Source organism: Sander vitreus, chromosome 15 (genome assembly GCF_031162955.1).
Source record: "Sander vitreus isolate 19-12246 chromosome 15, sanVit1, whole genome shotgun sequence".
Classification (NCBI taxonomy): Eukaryota; Metazoa; Chordata; class Actinopteri; order Perciformes; family Percidae; genus Sander; species Sander vitreus.
This window is the reverse complement of record NC_135869.1, coordinates 5,328,861-5,349,483: the sequence shown is the minus strand read 5'-3', so window position 1 is coordinate 5,349,483 and position 20,623 is coordinate 5,328,861. Positions and strand designations below refer to the sequence as shown.

Genomic DNA, 20,623 nt, shown 5'->3' with positions numbered 1-20,623 from the left:
TTCAGATCACAGAGGAGTAGGGGTTCACAGTGTGCCCTGAGAAACAGCAAAATACAACGTGTCACTAGATTAACCCGGCAGTAGCTACACTCATAGCGCGGCGTTTCATTTTACAAGTGGTCATGTATCCAGTTAAGTGTAACAGAGTCCATCGGCAAATCAACAAAGTGTAAAATATAAGTTAAAGAAAAATGCATAGCTACATACAGTATGTTCATATATTAGAAAAAGAAACAAAATTATTAGAAAACTAGAATTAGGCGGACTTTGGAACAGGAGATATTATATCTATATATATATATATCTATATATATATATATATATATATATATATATATATATATATATATATATATATATATATATATATATATATATATATCTCTGTGTTCAGGCCAAAATACACCGCCGCTCAATGCCGCATATCAAAACAGCCGCCTGTTATTTTCTATGTACAACCCCCACACCAGCAACAGATAGGCACGCGTCAGAACTCATGGGCGCCCCGCAACACTTCACACCATTGTCCTATTTCCAGCCTCGACGCCCCTAATAAAAAAAAAAAAAAATAAACATATTTTTTGCCCACTCTCTCCCTGCTTGTACATCCCAGCTCCAGTGGCAGCTGGACTTCCTCTCCTCAACAACGGATGAGGAGAGCTAGCTGTTGAGGTCGAGGCATATCCTGAGCCTCAGAACCCGCAATCCCGTCATTATGGAGACAACGGCAAAAAAAAAAAATATGTCTGGAAGGAGCCAAGTTTAAGTTATGGGTTCAAGCTTAATGATTTTCAGCTAATGGTGGAGGTGGAAGAAATAGTCAAAGTAGTAATGAAAAGTGTTGCTGTGCTGCAGCGTAACGCTACCCGTTTGGTGCTAGGGACGGCACGTCGTAGGACGCGCGGCGGCGGTGTGTTTTTAAAGCTTTGGTTCCACTGCCCTCAGAGGAAATGCCCACAGTGATGTCATTACCAAGCGCCAGTGGAGAGCCGATGTAAAACCAGAGACAAAACAAAAGGAGCTCGGAAGAGGAAGGCAACACCTGGCAACAGTCGCTGGAGACGGTTACTCAGTAACGCCAGTTTAAAACAAGCCCCTCCCACCTCTCCTTCACTAGCAACAGTGGTCAGAGCAGCATAGAAAAAAAAAGGGGTGTGGATGTGAAATAGAGCAACACAGTGAGGAAATATGGGCGGGGCGGTCATTTACAGTGGTTTACAGTGGTTTGAAGGGTCAGAGGGTGGTTGGGGCTCTTAGCCAATATGGGCTTTCATAAGTCATAGTGAACACGCTCAGTAAGGCAGAGAGCAAGCGTGGGTGGGGGGGGGGATGGCGGTAGTAGTGGTGGCTTTAACACACAGTCAAAGTTCAAAAGTGAGGAGCCAGTCAAAGTCAAGGAGGGAGGCCGAATGGGTAGAGGGACACCGCCGGCTCCTCCTTACGGGTGAGGGGAAAAAGGCGTTGTGCCTGCCTCGGCCCATCCCACCTCCGTCTCCCCGGCAGTCCTCTCACTGCAGCATCAGCTGCTTGAGGTTGTCGTGCAGGATGGTGTCCTTGACGTCGCGAAACACCAGCCGGATGTTCTCCGTGTTGATGGCCGTGGTGAAGTGGTGGTACAGCGGCTTCTGCTGCTGCTCGCGGCGCTTTTTGCGAAAGCACTCCACCAGGAAGCACTGGACGTCGGCCAGGCTGGTGGGCTCGCCCGAAAACTCGGGGAAGTAGTCTCTGATGGACACCTGATTCACCTTCTCCTCCAGCAGGTCCGTCTTGTTCAGGAAGAGGATGATGGAGACGTTGCTGAACACGCGGTTGTTGACGATGGTCTCGAAGATGTTGAGCGACTCGCTCAGCCGGTTGGTCTGCCGGTCCTCCATCAGCACCTGGGGGGGATGGGGGGGAGAATGAGATTTGTGTGCTGAGGTTAAAGGTGACCGTGACGGTGTGTGTCTGGTATGAGCAGCAGGTTTATTTAATGGGCACCTGCCTATTGTTTAAAGACCACTTTGAACAAAAATGCCTCTGCACTTCTATTGGATAGACCTACAGCCAATCAGAGCAACGGAGACAGACGTCACGGAAGCTGCAAGTCAAAGGCAGGCTTCGACAGAGCAAAGGCAGAGGCGGCGGCTTCCGTGTCGTGCGGACGAGTGTGGCAATGTGTTTACATACGTGATCGCGGTTCTCTGTTCCTCTTTTAAAATGAACACGCTGTCGATATCTTCCATAACAGACGCGATGGCGGAATCTACACATCTCAAACAAATTCAACCCAAGCGCTCTTTGGTGACGTGGTTGATTACGTTACTGTTGATCATCTGTCCATCATCGTATAAAGCCCGCCCTGACAATTTGTTTGTTTCGAACAGCTTCTAAAACATTCAGGAGTTGTACGCCCAGGGTTTGTGTGGCTTCCAGCTGACTCACCTGGTCGTATTCAGAGGACGAGACGAGAAAGAGGATGGAAGTGACCGAGTCAAAGCATTCGAACCAGCGCCGCCTTTCCGAGCGCTGGCCGCCCACGTCCACCATCTTGAAGGGCACGTTCTTGATCTCAAAGTTGTACTCGTGGATGCCCTTGGTGGGCTTTCTGGCCAGGAGGATGTCCTGTTGGCTGGGGAGGTAGTCCTGCAAGCACATTATCGAGATTCAATATTATTTTGACAGATATTGGGAGGAAAACTGCAAGAAATGTTTAAATCTATCTGAAAACTGTGATCTTTGTGTTCCAGATTGAAACAGTGCAAACCCATTCTCATGCTGCTGCTTTGGGGACATCCCTATTTAACACCGCATTCCTGAAATACCAGAGTGCATAAACACATGTGGGGCTTCAAGGAGAGAGTCTGTGTTTGCGCAAATATGATGTAACATTATGTAAAATCACGTTGTGTGTGCGAGTGACTAGGCTCTGGCTACACCAGATACAAATTCATAACATTCCAGGGGTGCCGACTCATCGTCGCTTAACGGTGACACAGACCATGCTAGCGTGCACGTACACAAACGCACTCACGCATACGGCTTAAAAGGTCTAGGAAAAACACAAACAAATTACCGATCTTTCGTGTTCAAGTTCATCAGAAAGGTGTTCATGCACAGCGACTTCAACAGCTTGGGTGGTTGCTCATGAAGGCTCCAGTTGTAGGCTACAACTGCCACAGGAAGGGGGCGTGTACCAGTCAAAGGTTTGGACACACTTTTTCAATCAAGTAAATGGAAAAGTGTGTCCAACCCTTTGACTGGTACTGTGTGTTAGCTTAAAAAAATTGGATTTACATTTGATTTTAGCATGAGGATATAGGGGGAAAACCATAGACTCTATAAAATATGGACATATTCTCCTTGACGACAGGTTTGTGAAGAGCCAAAAATGAAGCTGAAAATGGGCGGCCGAAAACACAAAGCGCAGCAGAGTTTGTTTGAACTGCCCCACACAGGTTAGGTGTGATAAGGGGAACCCATGGCCGCCAGACTGGAGCCGGTGCTGCTCACTGGTGCTTAATATTTTTCACAACATCAACTGAGCCTTCAATTCAGTTTTTTCAAGCCAACTATCGCTAAACTTGCACTTCCCCGTAGCTGAAGAATAAAATCTGTTTCATGTCTGTGGTACAATCCGGAAGAGACTCGCGCCAATAACACGAAAGCTGATTGGCTGCAATGTAAGTAGCATGTTGGTCTCATTTGTAGTCCTAATACAGCGAAATTATATTTGGACTAGCGAAAGAAAGAACTACAACACCACAGAACTTAAAACAAATAGCATTACAGGGAGCGTTGCATGGACGGAGGAAAAATGAAGACCTGTTTAAAATTATTTAAGACCTAGAACACAATACTTCAGCGAATTTAAGACATTTTAAGGCCCAACATTTTGAACTTTTAGCCTTATTAAGACCTTTTAAGACCCCGCGGAAACCCTGCCACACGGATACTGTTTACTTTACCTTCTCTGGTGTCAGAAATGAATTAAGTTCCGATGTCACATAAAGAAATCAGCCCCACCACAATTTCAGAAGAAGGTACAATTGTTTCCTAGACACTTTGAAGCACAAGTCCATCATTATAGTTACCTTACATTAGTTTTTATAATTGAATATAAACTCATTCATATACTGTATTTATGAACAATAATATCTATATAGAGGGAGATATATTTTAGTGGTTTGTTGGTAGAATGCATGGTCACATGGACTCATTTTTAGTAGCTGTGAGTGATTTAATGTCCTCCTCATAATGCCCATTTTCAGGCCCAGCCAACCCAAGTCATTAAAGACTGTGCCAGAAAGCACTGAATATGTGTTATAGGGATTGACTTTGAGTCATTTGTAATAGGCTAAATGGATGGGTGAAACTATTAGCAGTTTGGTTATGTATCATTTCCTGTCCCTTCCTCTGTTGGCTGATTTCAGCAGGCTTTTGAATTCATTGTTTTATACATCCTGGATTGGCCAAACCAATGCCAAAATTGCTGTTTTACTGACAAATGTTGTCACGGTGTTTGTCTTTCGTAGCAGTACCTACAGTGTTGACCTCAGCGTGTTAGCGTGCGGTGTCAGTGAGCTGTGCTAGCAGGCGGCTACATGGAGGAACAGCCCCGTGTGGAGACATGACCGAGGACAGGAAGACACCGCTTTCACTTCTCTTTTCAACAAACTAGCCACCAATCTGCTGCATCAGCCGCCCTGCCTGCTGGGGATCTGTGATTAGTGGAGCTTCTGAAGAATGTGTAGGACTTACCGTCTGTCCGAGCTTTTCCAAATTGTCCAGGAAATACTTGACTGACTCACCCTGAATGAAAGAGAGAGAAAGAGAGACTTTTTAGTGGCTTTTTTCCTCAAAATTCTGACTTAATTGTCGCGTCTTAAATCTCATACTCTGCCCTACACACTCAATACGTATACTATCGTTCAACATACTTTTGTGTAAATAAACCGTAGTGTGCATCTTTTCAGACGCACTAAGCTGTAATTTTTAACATCACTTCCTGAGAGCCTCCTTGCCGTCGAAGACGTGTAACAGTGGTAACCCCTGCTGACCTCCGCTCTAGCGGCATCGCCAGATAACGCTTAAATTACTGAAAGAGGTGAATAACTAGACCAACAGTGGTTTAAATATGTAGATATGTAAATTAGAGCGTTATTGACGTTGCAGAGCTCCTTGGTTTCCGTCATGTTTGACTGTTATGAACGTTGTCGTTACCACCGCATTGCATTGTGGGATATTTATGCCGGCGTAGTGGCCAGTACTGCATACTGTAGTATTTTACCGGAAATAGTATGCAATTCACGTACTATTGGTTTCATACTAAGGTTTTGGACACACTGAAAATCTCACATACTGTTTTAGCTACTAAATAGCATATTAGTATGGAATATTGGACATAGCCCATGTCATATTTCAGATAAGGTTAGGTATTGTTTGGATTTTAACGATTTTGATTCTGCTCGATTCCGTTTAACCATTCTTGATTCCGATTCGTTAAGGGGTGAAAACAGAGGACATGCTTATTTTACATAAAAACCTCATTCAACCTTTTCATATTCACTTCATACAGTTTATGAAACCTGTAATTTTCTGTATTTCATACAGTTGAATTTGGTTGCTGGTATTAAACAAAAAAAAAAAAAAAAAGTTTCACTGTACTGTTACTGTACCCGACTGAAATGACACAGGGTCCAACATACTGTACGTCAGGCCATATCCAATCAGCCAGTTGCCCGATCGGGCCAGTGCTCTTTTCTCTGAGACTTCTCTCCACTCCGCCCGTGTCTCCCAGCACGCTGCACACAGCCTGACACAGGCAGGATGTAGAGCTGTAACAATTCATTGCAATTAACACTATAATTGTCACTAGCGCTGCACGATATGAGGAAAATATCTAATTGAGATTATTTTTTGACTGATATAGCGATATGATTCACAATAGTGTAGGGAATGATCATTTTTGTATCATTATTCTCATTTTCATTGAAAAATAATAAAATATATATATATATATTTTTTTAAATGATTATAGTGTGATTTTCGCGAGGCTCTGTACCAAACAAAGAGGTTTTCTTTAGTCTCTAGGATAGGATCTGTAGGCCAGGATGTCTGCAGCACCACAATACTTCATTCAGAACTGTTTGACACATACTGGTTCATACAACGTTTGGATTATTGCACTAGTCCATATTGCGATTTTGATTAAATTGCGATTAATTGTGCAGCCCTAATTTTCCCTTACAGTCAAATTTAAAAAATATTTATTTATTTATGTATTACTTTATAAACAAATTACATTTTTAAATGAATTCCAGGAGACATCTTTTGCTTATGTCTGTCATGTGACCCAGATAATGTATTAACACAAATACGAGCAGAACCAAAATACATGTTGTTTGACGGATACCTGGTTCTTTGGCATTTTGGATTCCGTTCTAATTTTTAACTGGATTACGGTTCCCAACACTAATTTCACATAGCACTCTCTTCCATATTGATATTAGGCGTGGGCCGGTTACCGGTTTCAAGGTATACCGCGGTTTGAAAAAGTCCTGTTTTCAAAACCACTAAACTTTAGGTATGAGCTGTTTTTTATGAGTCTCCAAGGACAGAGAGTGCAGTTTAGAAATCCGTCTTCCTGCCAGTGTGTTTAAAATAAAATACATTTAAGAAAAGAAAAAAAAACATTTTAAAGCTGTAATTGCAAAATACAATGCAATACAATGCAATACAATGCAATACCGTGAAATCGTGCCATTTTTCCTGAAGGTTATCATACCGTCAGAATCTCATACCAGCCCATGCCTAATTGATATTGATTAGTGAACAGCTCTTTTGCATATCCAGTGTAAAGAGCCAGAGGCATGAAGGGGGCAAAAAGGATAGACTTAATTAGCAGGGGTGAAAAAAAATATATACAAACGATTTGACGTATGTATCATTTTTTGCCTAAGAATTCCCCTAAATATTTCGGTTTCTACGGTACCGCCGACGGCGACTACATCATATCAGTTTCAAGCAAAACAGAACGAAAGCAGAAAAAGCTGAAAATCCATGTTATGTTCTTCTTTACAAAGTAAATAAATGTCAGACTGACTGACTGACATGTGATGTGCATTCTTCTTAGAAAACTGTTTTTAGAAATGTATCATGATATATTGTCTCTAGAAGTGTAATATTCAACTTTTGTTTTTGTTAAGGAAGGAAAAGACAATCGCAATACTCAATACTATCGAAGCACCGTGGCCAGGATAGCTCAGTTGGTAGAGCAGGCACACACACATACAGAGGTTATGCCTCGCCACAGAAGGTCAGGGGTTCAAGCCCGACCTGGGACAATTTCCTGCATGTCTTCCCCCTCTCTTCCCCCCTTTCATTGCTTTCCTATCATTAAAGACGGAAATGCCCAAGAAAATCTTAAAATAAATACTATCGAATCACAATATTTCTAGAATCGCAACAAATGAAAATCGCAATACAAATGCAATCGGCACTCATGTATCAGGAAATAATAGAATCGGGACAAAAGCATTACGTTCCAGCCCTAGTAGTTAGAGTTTTACATTTGGGCCACCCAAAATGTACTGGTCACCAAATTTAGGGGCTTGGTGGCCCATGTGGCCAGTGCTTAAAATTATTAGCGTCGGTCCTTGTTATTGTATTGTATTTATGCAATACAAACGTCTGTAAATTTACTATTGCTATTTACTCTAAAGCAAAAGTATTTCTTATCTGATTAGGATGGAACAGTTGGTAGAATACTTGATTACTAAAATAATCGATAGCTGCAGCCCTAATGCTAACGTTACCAGAAAGCTAAGCTAGGCTGTGTCTTTAGCTGAATACTAACGTTACCAGTAAGCTACATTAGGCTGTGTCTTCAGCTGCATGCTAACATTACCGGTAAGCTAAGTTAGGCTGTGTCTTTAGCTGCATGCAAACATTACCGGTAAGCTAAGTTAGGTTGTGTCTTTAGTTGCATGCTAACATTACCAGTTAGGCTCTGTCTTTAGTTGCATTCCTTCTACAGAACATAACATGATTTGTTTTAAAGGATAAGTTGTTGTAGGAAACAGGAAATCAGTAGTTGAAGCATGTAGAGGCGTAACAGAATGATAATACGTGCACTAACAGGGTAACATTAGAAACACCAAGGCACAGTGAGCTAACTGCTCTTTAAATCTCCGCTGCTCCAAACAGATGCTTGGCTAGCTAGACTCCCTGCAGGACAGTTAAAGATCATTATCCTGTGAGCCCACAATGTAAACTTGTGGAGAGCAGTGAGGGAGAGATGGGGGAAGGAAGGGCGTAGGGAGGCGGAGGGACAGAGAGAAGAGAGAGAAGCAACCCTTCATTAGCTTGTCTGTGTCCGTCTGTGTGTGCTCAGCAGCTGCAGGCCTGCTCCATCCCCTGTGAGGACGAGCCTTTATTCTGTTGCCGTCAATGCTCATCTGTACACACAAAGCCCCCTCAAGCTACTCACAACTTGTCACAAGTAATCATGGGACATGCAAATAGAGGTAAAAGCAAGCATCATGGATGTCAAATTATGCAACACAGTTAAAGCAGGGGTTGAAGGGCAACTTTATACATGGGTCAGCAGGGTTCAACGTTAAAGGTCCCATATCAGGCTCATTTCCAGGTTCATACTTGTATTTTGTGCTTTTGCTAGTACATTTTTACATGCTTTAATGTAAACATTTTTTTCATTTTTCTCATACTGTGTCTGAATATACCTGTATTCACCTTTTGTCTGAAAATGCTCCGTTTTAGTGCCTGTCTCTTTAAGCCTCGCTCCCGAAACTGCCCAGTCTGCTCTGATTGGTCAGCGTTTCCGGGTCTGTGCTCTCCGAGTCTCTGCGCCGTTACTGCAGCCGGGAAATAACTGTAACGTCATTGTAGCGGCACTTTCTACCAAAATATCATATAGTTGTTGTGACATCAAAACTGTACAGGAAGTCCTGACGGCTCGTTTAAAGGCACAGTTTCTGAACAGGAGCTGTGTGCATTTTTCTGTAGATTGAGTGTTTTGATACTTTCACAGTATTTATATAGCACCTTGACCGGCTTTATTATAAAAAAAAGACATGAAAATCAAAATTTTTACAATATGGGACCTTTAAGTTTTTTTTAACTAGTTCGGGCAAGTAAAAAAAAAAAAAGAAATCCACTTGCCTGAAGTAAATTTTTACTGGCGCCTATACAATTTCTTTTCAGATAAAAACCCCTGAAAAAAACAGCAATAGCGTTGGGGAAAAAAAACATGTCAAAAAGCATGAAAAACGTAAAGAAAACGTAGAAATAAATCTCAAACTCCGAAGGAAAATAAACAGCTTGCCAAAAGCATTGAAAAAAGCGCCACCAAAAAGCATCAAATGTCAAAAATGGAACCTTTAAAAAGGTGTAAAAAATGTAAAAAAGTTAAAAGCGGCACATTCAAATCATCAACAAGCATTCTACGACGGGGACAAGAGAACAATGACGGCATTTATGATACGATGACGCCAGAATGGGAAAGTGGAGTTTTACCTGCTCCGGGGCCATCGGGCAACCCTTACTGTTGAACCCTGGGTCGGAGATATGGCTAAATCAATACACCAGAACCAAATTCTATGTGACCCACCTCGGCCCTCAACCCTTTAGACATGTATATAGCATCAAAGCACTGCGCCATGAATGCAATAAGGAGATTCGGTTCCGGACTGAAACATCAACACCTCGCAATGTTGGTGCTGGTCAACGCGCTTACTCACCAGCTGGAACTCTCTGCGGCGGTCGTAGGCGTTCTGGATGCCCTGGTCGGCCCACAGGGCCCGAATGGACGGCAGGTAGTGCTGAAAAACTTTGTGCTCCACCATGCCGTGACCGTTGGCCATTACCGACCGGGTGTCAAACGCCATCATGATGTCTCCGTGCTGCTGGTTGGACAGGTTGCCCCATGGGATGTGTAGCTTCTCTCGAGCATCCACCAACACTCGAATACCTGAAACCGGAAGGAAACATGTCGGAAATGTATTGTAGTCAAGACTGTCCATTTTTCCAATACAGGCTACGCTTGCATACATGGTAGATATGTGGATCTTTTAGAAAATAAAAAGAAGCTCATGTCACATAAAAATGTTGTTTAGAGGGGGGGAAATCCTCCGACGTGGTGACACAGCGTTGTGTAGTGGACACATCAAGACCACCGATATCAGGCAGTGACAGGTCCCGTTCCTGACAACAAAAGGCATTCTCCCTCTTTGGGCACAGCATCATGCACAGCACCCACAGGATCACCAGCAAACTCCCAAGCAGCAGCTGCTTCACCCTTCTCCACCTGCTGCCTCTCTCTATTCCCCCCCCCCTCTCTCTCCCTCTCTCCGTGGTCTTGATTACAGTTCATGTGTACTTCGCTGCGGTTCACATCAGGTGTGAAAATCAACTGTACCAAAACACGTGAAGTGGACTTTTATTTTACCCAACTATGAGGAGTTTTTAACCGGTTATGAAACGTCTCAATTAAACACTGATGCCACTATATAAGACAGCAGCGCAGCCCAACACGGACAGACCCAGACGCGGCTCCGCTGGCGCCTTCGACCTGCAGTCGGGGCTCCGACAGGAGGCTGAGAGCGCCGCGCCCCGACAGCCTCAACAGACAGATTGGAATTTGTATACAGTTCAGAGATACGTTTTGACTCAACGTCCAGAAGAATAAATAAAGTATTTTTCTTTTTTATTATCTTAACATTGGCAGGGCATCAGATATTGGTGATTACCTCTTATCATTATTGTCAATTGGCACACGTTTACAAAATAACTACAAGACCACACAATTACTGATTTGACCCAATGTTGAGAGATACAAGCAAGAAGAGGTAATAATCCAGGCAAGCTAAATCATTACACACTAATTTAAAAAAAACGTCAAAGAGAGACTACTACAAAACTCATACCCGAACCCTGGCTGATTTAATTTTAATTCTGAAATGACACAGACACTAACGGTTTCCTTTTCAGTTCAACCACGTCATGCATCAGTCACTTCCCCCTGACTGAGGCTGAGCGAGCCTCTACCACTTCCCTGTTTGCACTTACTCAAAAGGAAGTTAACATTTAACTGCCCCGTACAAGCCCAGTGATGTCATGGAAGCCAATCACACTGGCTGTATTCGAAAATGCAGACCACATACAGGGCTTCCCCCAGTGTATTGCAAGCCTGGCGGCACACCAGGCCTAAGTTGTCCCCCACCAGGCATGATTTTTTTTGGTTGGAAACTTAGACGTAGTCTTATTTTTAAATCTCCAGTTAGCTTTGAGCGCTGACTTAATGTAGAGCCCTATGGAATCCGTCTTATAGCTTTTTTTAAATTCTCAATTGTTATCACTGAAACTATTGGGCTCTACATTAATGCTGCCATCAGTCTGTGACTGGCCACCGCCGGGCCCTTGTCAAAAACAGACACTACCCCGACTGCAGTGTGCAGTACTGGGTACCTGAAATTCGGTTCCAGTACCCAACTGTACTTTTTTTCGGTACTTTCCCTCTGTAATTACAAAAAAAATATTTCAGTTGTAAAAATAAAAGCTATTTATCCTATTTACTTAGAACATTGTTATTTATTTAGAATATTTTACACTCTAAAGAATTTAAAACAAAAATAAAACCCCTCCCTCTCTCCTCCCAAAGCAGTCCCTACAACCTATTAAATTGAATAATTATAATTTCTTACTCACTGTAACTTTTATTCTTCTATTTGTATATTATTCTTTTTATTTAGTATTTTATTTTTTATTAGTTTTATTTTCATCATGACCGTTTTTAATTGCTCTTTAATGTTTCATGTAAAGCACTTTGAATTGCCTTGTTGCTGAAAGGTGCTGTAGAAATAAAGCTGCTTTGCCTTACAACCTCAGCCTGTCAGTCAGTCCCCAGGGCACAGAAACCAACGTTGTGCCTGCTTGTCTCAGAGGAAGTTTAACGTCAATAGCATCGCGACCGCTTTCAGCTCACCATTACAGTGCCCATATTATGAAAAAAAATCACTTTTTCTGGGATTTGGGGTGTTATTTTGTGTCGCCGGTGCTTCCACATGCATACAAACATCCATGCTGTTTTGAGTAAGATACGGGTTTCTGAATGTGTCCTGCCTTCAGTCTCCGGGTGAGCTGTTCAACATCGGCAGGGCTTTTTACGTCACTAGCCGAAACGAAGGGGCTAACAGTAGCATGCTAGCTTATTCTCAATAGAAAAAACACTGCTACAACACACACTAGTTCACCATAATCTACAAAAGAACTACTTACATGTCCCTCTTCTGCAGGTATTCCACGCAAAGTTGGAAGTACGCCCTCGTTTAGAAGAAGTCTCCTGGCTAATCCTGCCTTGTAACTGACCGAAGTTGTTTAAACAGCTAGCTAGCTGATATGATCCTTAAGTAGCTACTGCGCATGTGCCAACAAAGATGTTACAGCAGTGAGAGGTCTCAGTCTGTAGCTAAAACAGAGACCTGAATACAGGGTGAAAAGAGGAGCTGCAACAATGTGCAGTACAACAAAAATATGGTGTTTTTTGAAAATTAAACCATGTAAACCTATTCTGGTACAACCTCAAAATACAATTATGAACCTTTTTTTGAAAAACTGTAACCACACTTGCAACCGCTTTACCGGCATTTCCGTGACTCACTGTGACTCTACAAAACTGTAGAGGTGACGTAGTTTGCACGAGTTTACTCCATCCGCACCTCTGCGCATGCGTGTCGGAGCTTAGCTCTCCGTCAATATCCAGAGAGGACAGATAAGCTTGCACTTACTTGCTCTCAGGTACCGAAATTTGGTACCGTTTGATTTAAAGTTAAAGGTCCTCGGTAATACCGACGTAATTCGGTCGTTACCCAAAAAAGTACAGAGTTCGGTACCCAACCCTAGCTAGGGGGCGAAAGAATCGCTCATAATCTGTGTTCATATTCACTTCTCCTGTTGGAATCAACACACTCAGGACCTGCTGCTAGTCTGCTAAAGAGGCGTGGCCGTGAAAAAACCCATGTGACACAGAGACAGTAAACTACTCTGAGTTGGGCCGTTGGGCCGACTAAGATTTTGCACCGGTGCACCTAATGTCCTCGCATCCGCTGCCTCTCCACGAACGAAGCGATGTCGTTTATATATCGATATGGTTTAATGTTGCGTTACATGACCCCATTCCTTCTGTAAAGCCGTGCCTGTGTTTGGATCTCTCCTCCGCGCGGCCCCGCCCCCGTTCACACACACGGCTCACCTGCAACATGGAGAGACACAGCGCCGCCGGTCCAAACTGACATTTGTCTACAGTTTTACTTGTTATTAACACAGCTGTATATGGTTAAGTATGAGAGGGAAACCTGTATTGGTACCAGTGTTTCCGCTGGTAACTCTCTGTTATTGCGGCCGCCACGGCAAAAAACAAGTTATTAAATGCAACCAACTTCAGTTCGTTGAGTAATAGCGTGTGAGACGGAGCCTGCTGCACCTGGGCGAGAGATGTGACCCATGGCCAGAAAATCATAGTTCATAAAAATGCAGCGCAGTGACGATACAGACATTTCATAGCCTACACAGGACGTGTGTAACGCCGCTGACCCGCCAAAGCGCATTCGACCCGTGCTGGAACCATTCATAATGAGTCAGCCGTCACTCTGTGAGTAGCATACGCTTCAGTCCATCGCACTCCCCCTCTCTTCCTCTGTCTCCCTATGTCTTATGTCTTTCTGTCTGTTTTTTTATTTTTTAAGATTTCGGCCTTTATTTTGATAGGAAAGCTGAAGACATGAAAGGGGAGAGAGAGGGGGGAATGACATGCAGGAAAGGGCCGCAGGTCGGAGTCGAACCTCTATATATACCAACTGAGCTATCTGGGCGTCCTCTTTCTCTTTTAATCAGTCTGTTATTGTTGTTGAAAACAAGTGAAGGAGCTTTCTCAGAGAGCGAGAGAGCGAGATAGAGATATATATATATATATAGGCTATTTATTTCAGATAACTTTCATTTACATGTGTTGCAGCTGTATATTTTCAACCTGGAAACCCTGTCTTTGCATTTTATTTTAATCACAATCTGTTTTAATAAAAAGAGCTTGTGAAAAGTGGCTTTGACTTAAAACTGAACATTTAGCCCACTTTGTAAAAAAATAAAAATAAATACAGAGCTATATATCGTGTATCGCCATGCAGCGTTGCAGGCGACGCGAGGAAAAATTTGGGTGCACCTACATTTTGTACAGAAAAAAGTTAGGTGCACCAGTGCAACCGAGGCAAAAAGTTAGTCTGGAGCCCTGTACCTTATGAGTAAGTCACTCCTACTTTTTTCAACTGAGGAGCAAATCATGCCCCATACGGACATGCTCTGTTCATACTAATCAAATGAACTGCACTTTGTTGTCAGATGCGAAAGCCCCCCCCTCCCTTACTGCATTACAGGCCTGCACGATATTGAAAAAAACTTACATTGCGATATATTTTCTCCCTGCGTTATATATTGCGATATGAAAAAAAGACTAATTTTTACAAGAGGACATAAATAGCCCTATTTAGAAATACAAAATAATTCTCAACTACTGGGGTGATTTTGTAGGGGAGTGCATCTACAAAGAAAGTAAAAATGAAAAAGGAAACTTTATGTGAACCAGTCTTTGTTGAACTTTAATGCTTTACAAAAACCAAAGCAAGTAAGGCTGTGACTACTCTTCTGAAGGGATTTTGGAGAGGGAAATTAGGAAGAAATACACTGGTTGACTGACATGACACCATTGTATTCATATAATTTCAATCCAGGCTAAAGTGAATGATATTAATAATGCATGCATGTTGCTTCCTCTAAATGTCAGGCTGTGGTCGACTAGCGGGGGCCTGCTTTGGTTGGTTGCTAAATTGATTAAAATAGATCATGATTGTTGGTTTGCTGTGCTTGCTGTGCATGCAGAGTCTGCATGCATCCCCCCCCCCCCGTCGGACTAACGTCACGTCACATGACCACCTGTCTTAAAAGGGAAGGGTCGGCCGGTAACAATCATGGAAAAGGAGAACGGTGAAAGTTTACTTTTTTTAATCAAGCAGCAAAGAAGCTGTAGCGTCAACATCGCAACGTCCTGCGATGGGACTATCGCGCGTGCGAATTGTTACCTGCAGAATTTTGTATAAAAATATTTGCAGTACAATAAATATCCCTCCTGTTGTCCTTGGGTCAAATATGACCCATTTTCACAAAGTTTCTACACCGGAAATTTGGGTTTCTTTCAACCAAAAAACATAACGTGGATGGTTCCATACAACCATTACTCTTCACACGTAAAATAAATGATCAGTTCACTACTTTCATTGAATGTGGGTGTTTTATTCAATTTTATAGCGTTTGGAGAAAAAAAAATGACCAAAGAACGTTGGAAAAAGTGACAATTTCTTTTTTTGAAAAAGAAAAACAACAAAAAAACAAAAACGGCCAAAAAAAAGTGCAGAAAAATCAACAAAAACATCAACAATAACATCGGAAAAAAGTGACACATTTTTTTTGGAAAAAAGGGACCAAAAAGTCGAAAGAAGTGACAAAAACGCCACCAAAAAAAAGAAGTATTTATTTATATATTATATTTCAAATGTTGACCCAGAAAAATGTAAAGCTGCATTGTCGATGGGAAGAGAACACAAGGGATATAAGAAGTCTGCACCTCCTTCTGCGCGTGCACCCCCACACCCCGGGTCAGCTACCACCACAAATAGAATCTAAGTGTGTGGCAAACACTGGAGTTTACTGCGTCCTTATGGATTTGAATGTGTCAGAGACACAGGACACATATACCTAGCAGCTAGGGGTGCACAATAATTAAAACTGGCCAGTGCAACCCACCCCAAATATCTAATAATAATCTCCTTTACATAAATAAAGACATTTGCACCATAACTTGATGCAGAAAAGGCACAAATTCTTGCAGAAAAATCCACATGGCATCGCAATCTGTGCTTTAAAAACAATAAATGTAAAAATCGAGAATCGAACCGTGACCTTAGAATCGAAAATTTTAATCGAAGATTTGGAGAATCGGGACACCCCTACACCCCCCCCCCACACACACACACACACACACACACGCTGGCCCTGCATTTTTTTTTTTAAAGAGATCGACGCACAAGTATAAACTTCAGGCCACTTACGTAGGCTTCCGAGAAAGCTCTGCGTGGAGCCTCCGCAGGACCATGAATCAGGCTTTAGTAGTAGCGTGCTGCTTGTGGTGTTGTGGCTTCCCATGGGATTAATTGTACTGATAAACGGTAGAAACGCCACGGCCACACCGCTGTGTAGAGTCTGGTTGTTCACCCTCTCCACGGCAGTGTGTTCGCTTGAGCTGATCTATATTTGGAGTTGACCGGAGCTAACCGAGCCATCAATTAACGTTCTCTTCGTGCCGGCGCCCATTAACAGTAACGTTATTTATGCACTCGAGCCCGAATAAAACAACTTAAAAGTTGTTTGAACGACAGAAATCTGTCTCGATGAGATCTTAACGATTTCAACGCCGACATGTATAGTACAGAACAGCGTGTTTAAAGTTATTAGGATTCCCAAAACACAGATTAAAACAACCAAAATGAACGTGAATTAACTTTGGATCGCCTTAGTGTAATATGATTTAGGAGGTGCACACAGGGCTGAGATTTTATAATAACGTGCAACTTTCTGTATGGATCATAGGTTAAGTCGTTAATACAACATTTCAGCTCTGGGTAATGTTAATCAGGTATTTTTTTTCCTGCTGAACCATACATTTTATTTGACAAACCAACCAGATTTAGTTGACAAAGCACAGCTACACATCTGCATCATCTTCTAGTCTGGTGTTGAATATGTAAATATAGCCTGGACACCAGCCGAACTTAGCCCCGCCCACAACATTTGCGGTCGGGTAGTTCGGTCAGGACTTGATCCGTTGTGGAGCATCTATGCTCGAACCAGAGCTGTTTGGACCAATCAAATTGTCGGGGCGGGCTGCATACAATGATGGACAGATGGATCAACAGTAACGTAATCAACCACGTCACCAAAGAGCGCTTGGGCTGAACTCGTTTACAACAAAGATGGCTGCAATCGTGTCTGTCATAGAAGGTATCGACAGCGCGTTCATTTTAAAAGAGGAACAGAGAACCGCGATCACGTATGTAAACACATTGCCACACTCGTCCGCACGACACGGAAGCCGCCGCCTCTGCCTTTGCTCTGTCGAAGCCTGCCTTTGACTTGCAGCTTCCGTGACGTCTGTCTCCGTTGCTCTGATTGGTTGGAGGTCTATCCAATAGAAGTGCAGAGGCATTTTATTTCCTGGTTCAGTTGAAACACGCCCCATAATCACAGCCCAATGGAGCGGTATCAGACTCGTGTTCCGACTAGAATCTGAGTATGACCACGTCAGGCTAATGTAAATAGTTAGGCTATTTCTTTCTAAATTATCTTGTTATGTAGTCTTTTTTTTTCTTCCAATAAATAGTTCATAAACCTTTGTTTGACTAGTTTATTACTGAACCCAGCCATCACATGCCGCGCCCTTACATCCTGCGTTGCCCACCACCACAAGTAAATTCTCAACCTGTGGGAAACACTGTAATGGAAGCTTACCATTTACGCCAAGTAGCCACAGGAAGCTGTGCCTAATGGGGTTTTTCTACTGGCCCTTTTGGCTGCGCCGAGCCAGACCATGCCGTGCTGATTTGCATTTCAATTATTACTAGTTTTAGCGCACTGAGCCCACCCATGATGGACCTTTTCGGAGTGGGTCCAAAACTTGGCGGACCCGCCTCCGAATGGGCTGCGGTGACATCTTGTCGAACTCTCGGCCAACCCTTGACGATCCCCTTTCTCCCCATCGAATGTTGCGAGACTCAACTCATGTCTGATTTATTTGTGACTATTTAAAATGGGTAAACACTTGTTTCACTGTAGAGCAGCGCACGGCGCCTGGATTCACTCAGCCCCTCCTTGCCCCGCTTTCGCTTTCCCTCTCTCTCTCTCTCTCTCTCTCTCAAACACACTGACAACGGAGCCATCTGTGAACAGTAGGGGTGGGTACCGAATTCAGTACTTTTTAAAGGACAGAACCAAATTGCCTTCTTTGTATCGTGTATCTAAAAATGCCTCGTCATTCAATACCCAATTTCAATACCTAAGGAGTGAATCTCATCAGCGTTAGTGAGCCAATAAGCATGCAGCATGATTCTACCAAGATCTAATAATGTCTGTGATTGGCTGTCTAACGTTACACGTTGTAGAGACACACGAGGAAAACTCGTTACACAAAGACAGAATAAATACAAAGATTTGTGCCGTAATGTATAATGTTGAGTAACCGGTATCGAAGTCACAGTATTGGTATCGAAATGTTTTGAAACTATACCCAATTCAAAAATTACCAGAGTAGTGGTGTGATTCACCAAGTACGTTTGCTACTTTGGTTACTCTGACTCACTTTAAGTCAGCAGCATGTCTGTATGGGATTTCCCACTACAATGACCCAGGTTAATACCAGAAGTCAACGGTCCCTTAATGCAACCTGGACATTGTTGTGGGCACAACTTCACCGGCTCATTAATGAAGTCAGTTAGCAGACACACACAGCAGACTGCTAAGCCTTACTGTAGACTAGAAAGTTGTAGCAAGTACAAGTTCAGTGAAGGGATTGTGTAACTTTTAGAGGGCAGCTGAAACTACTGACCAACCTGTCCATCTGTACTGTAACACAACAGTCACAAAATGTCCCACTTTTCATAAACTCAGCACAAAGGTGGATTTAAACCGTTTAGAGAAACCAGACATCATTTGAAAAAAGCGATAATATTTGAAATTGCAGCAGTTACAGCCAACAACCTGCAAACACAGTGTCATATCTTAATGTAAGATGACTTGTAAGATGAAGCATGGCTACAGAAAAGGTCCAGTGTTTCAGTCAACGTTAGATAGGGCTGCCCATGGTCTTAAATGATAGGCATGTTTACAGTAAACAGGGACATTTTTTTCAAATGATTTCAGTGTCATGTTCTCTCCATACACCAACAGCGATATGTCTCGGTAATAACAGCAGCCATTGGGGCAAACACTTGGATGTCAAACCATTGTGTAAGTTGCGTGTGACTGAACATTACAAAAAATATATATCTGGGAAGCTCTGAATAAACACAAACAATGACCCCACTGCACGCGCCACCGTCCCCTTCAGTCCCACCATGTAGACCAACACAAATAACATGGGCGTTTCTTGGTCGCTAACCAGCTAACCACACTAGCTTTGTCGAACACAGAAAAGTGCCTCACCGATCGGTTCAGCTGCAGCTAGCATGGCCACCAACTTCCCACTCTTTACTCCCTACACCCAAAAGTAAACGGCCAATACAGAGGTCAAAACCAGCCCCGCTTCAACATATTAAATACAACGGGTGCTCAGTGTAGCCTTACCTTTTATAACATTACTAAAAATCGTGGCTCTGAATTCTTCTTTGGCCTTCTGATCGAAGTCCTGCCCATGGATAATGCGCATCTGCTTGAGGAAAGTGGACTTGCCGCTCTCGCCTGCCCCAAGTAATAGGATCTTAACTAACCTTTTGACATACGTCTTATCTCGATTAATACACTTATCTATCTCTTTAGATTTCCGCAACTGTTCTACCTCGCCGCTTGTGAGGAGACAGTTAGGGAAACATACAGATAAAACGGAGCGGGACGGCAGGAAATCCGCCATCTTTGAAACAACTTCATCTATACAGACAGCGAGGAGGGCTGAGCTCACGCCAGTCCGCTGCTGCGTTCACGTGTCGTAGGAATCCACTTTAATATAACTTTCACCAGTGTGCTTTAACCATCGAAATCAAAAGTGTAAATACTGAACTGAAGCCAATCTAAATGTCATTGTAAAATAATAATAATAATGTTAATCTCAGGGAAAACGTTGCGTGAGAACTGGGCAATGTTTTTAAACAAAATAGGCCTACTTTGATTTCTCCAATAAATTAAATTCTGGTCGCACTCATACACAAATAACGTGTAAAATAGCAATGTGTCTTAACTCCACATATAACCAAAAGGAATGAACAAAAATACAGATCTACCCCTTCTTGAAATTTTGATATGTGGTTTATGCATAAAACGATAAAAGAAACAAAACAAAAAAAACGATGTGTGTTTTGCATATCAAGTAAAAAAAATTCGAACGAGGTTCAAATTTGCCTATTTTTGTCTGGCACATGCATAGACTGTATACAAGTCTATGGTCACATGCGTGGTTACAAGGCGTTGCTAATGTGCGTCAAAATATTTTTTTTCAAATATGCATGAACGCAGCAAAAAAGTACCGTGGTGGGCGAGGCACGCTCATGATAAAGTACGTGAGCGCGCCCATGCTTCAATGTTTGGGCGGGTCGCACAGATTGCTGCAGCAACATCTCGTTCTTAGCATTTTTTTCAGACTCAGTTCAACAGATATTTCAAAACACCTGTCTGCACTCGACCTTACTGTGTGGAGGCAAATAAATACATGTATGAAAAGTTAGCAGTGATAAGATTAAACGTTTATTTTATAATTCTAATATATGACTTTCATGACATAAGCTGCTATCTGGCCTCAGGTTTGCTTAGTGGTTTT

At 42.6% G+C, this 20,623-nt stretch overlaps 1 protein-coding gene across 1 annotated transcript; it reads right to left on the bottom strand.

Moving 5' to 3' along the window:
- Positions 1-385: 385 nt before the first annotated feature.
- Positions 386-19,748, bottom strand: gna13b (guanine nucleotide binding protein (G protein), alpha 13b). Its single transcript, XM_078270152.1, has 5 exons — positions 19,441-19,748; positions 9,741-9,970; positions 4,741-4,791; positions 2,425-2,625; positions 386-1,880 (listed from the first exon to the last, which is right to left on the bottom strand). The coding sequence occupies exons 1-5, from the start codon at positions 19,721-19,723 to the stop codon at positions 1,509-1,511; spliced, it is 1,137 nt and encodes a 378-aa protein (XP_078126278.1). The 5' UTR covers positions 19,724-19,748; the 3' UTR covers positions 386-1,508.
- Between the last annotated feature and the right edge of the window lie 875 nt (positions 19,749-20,623).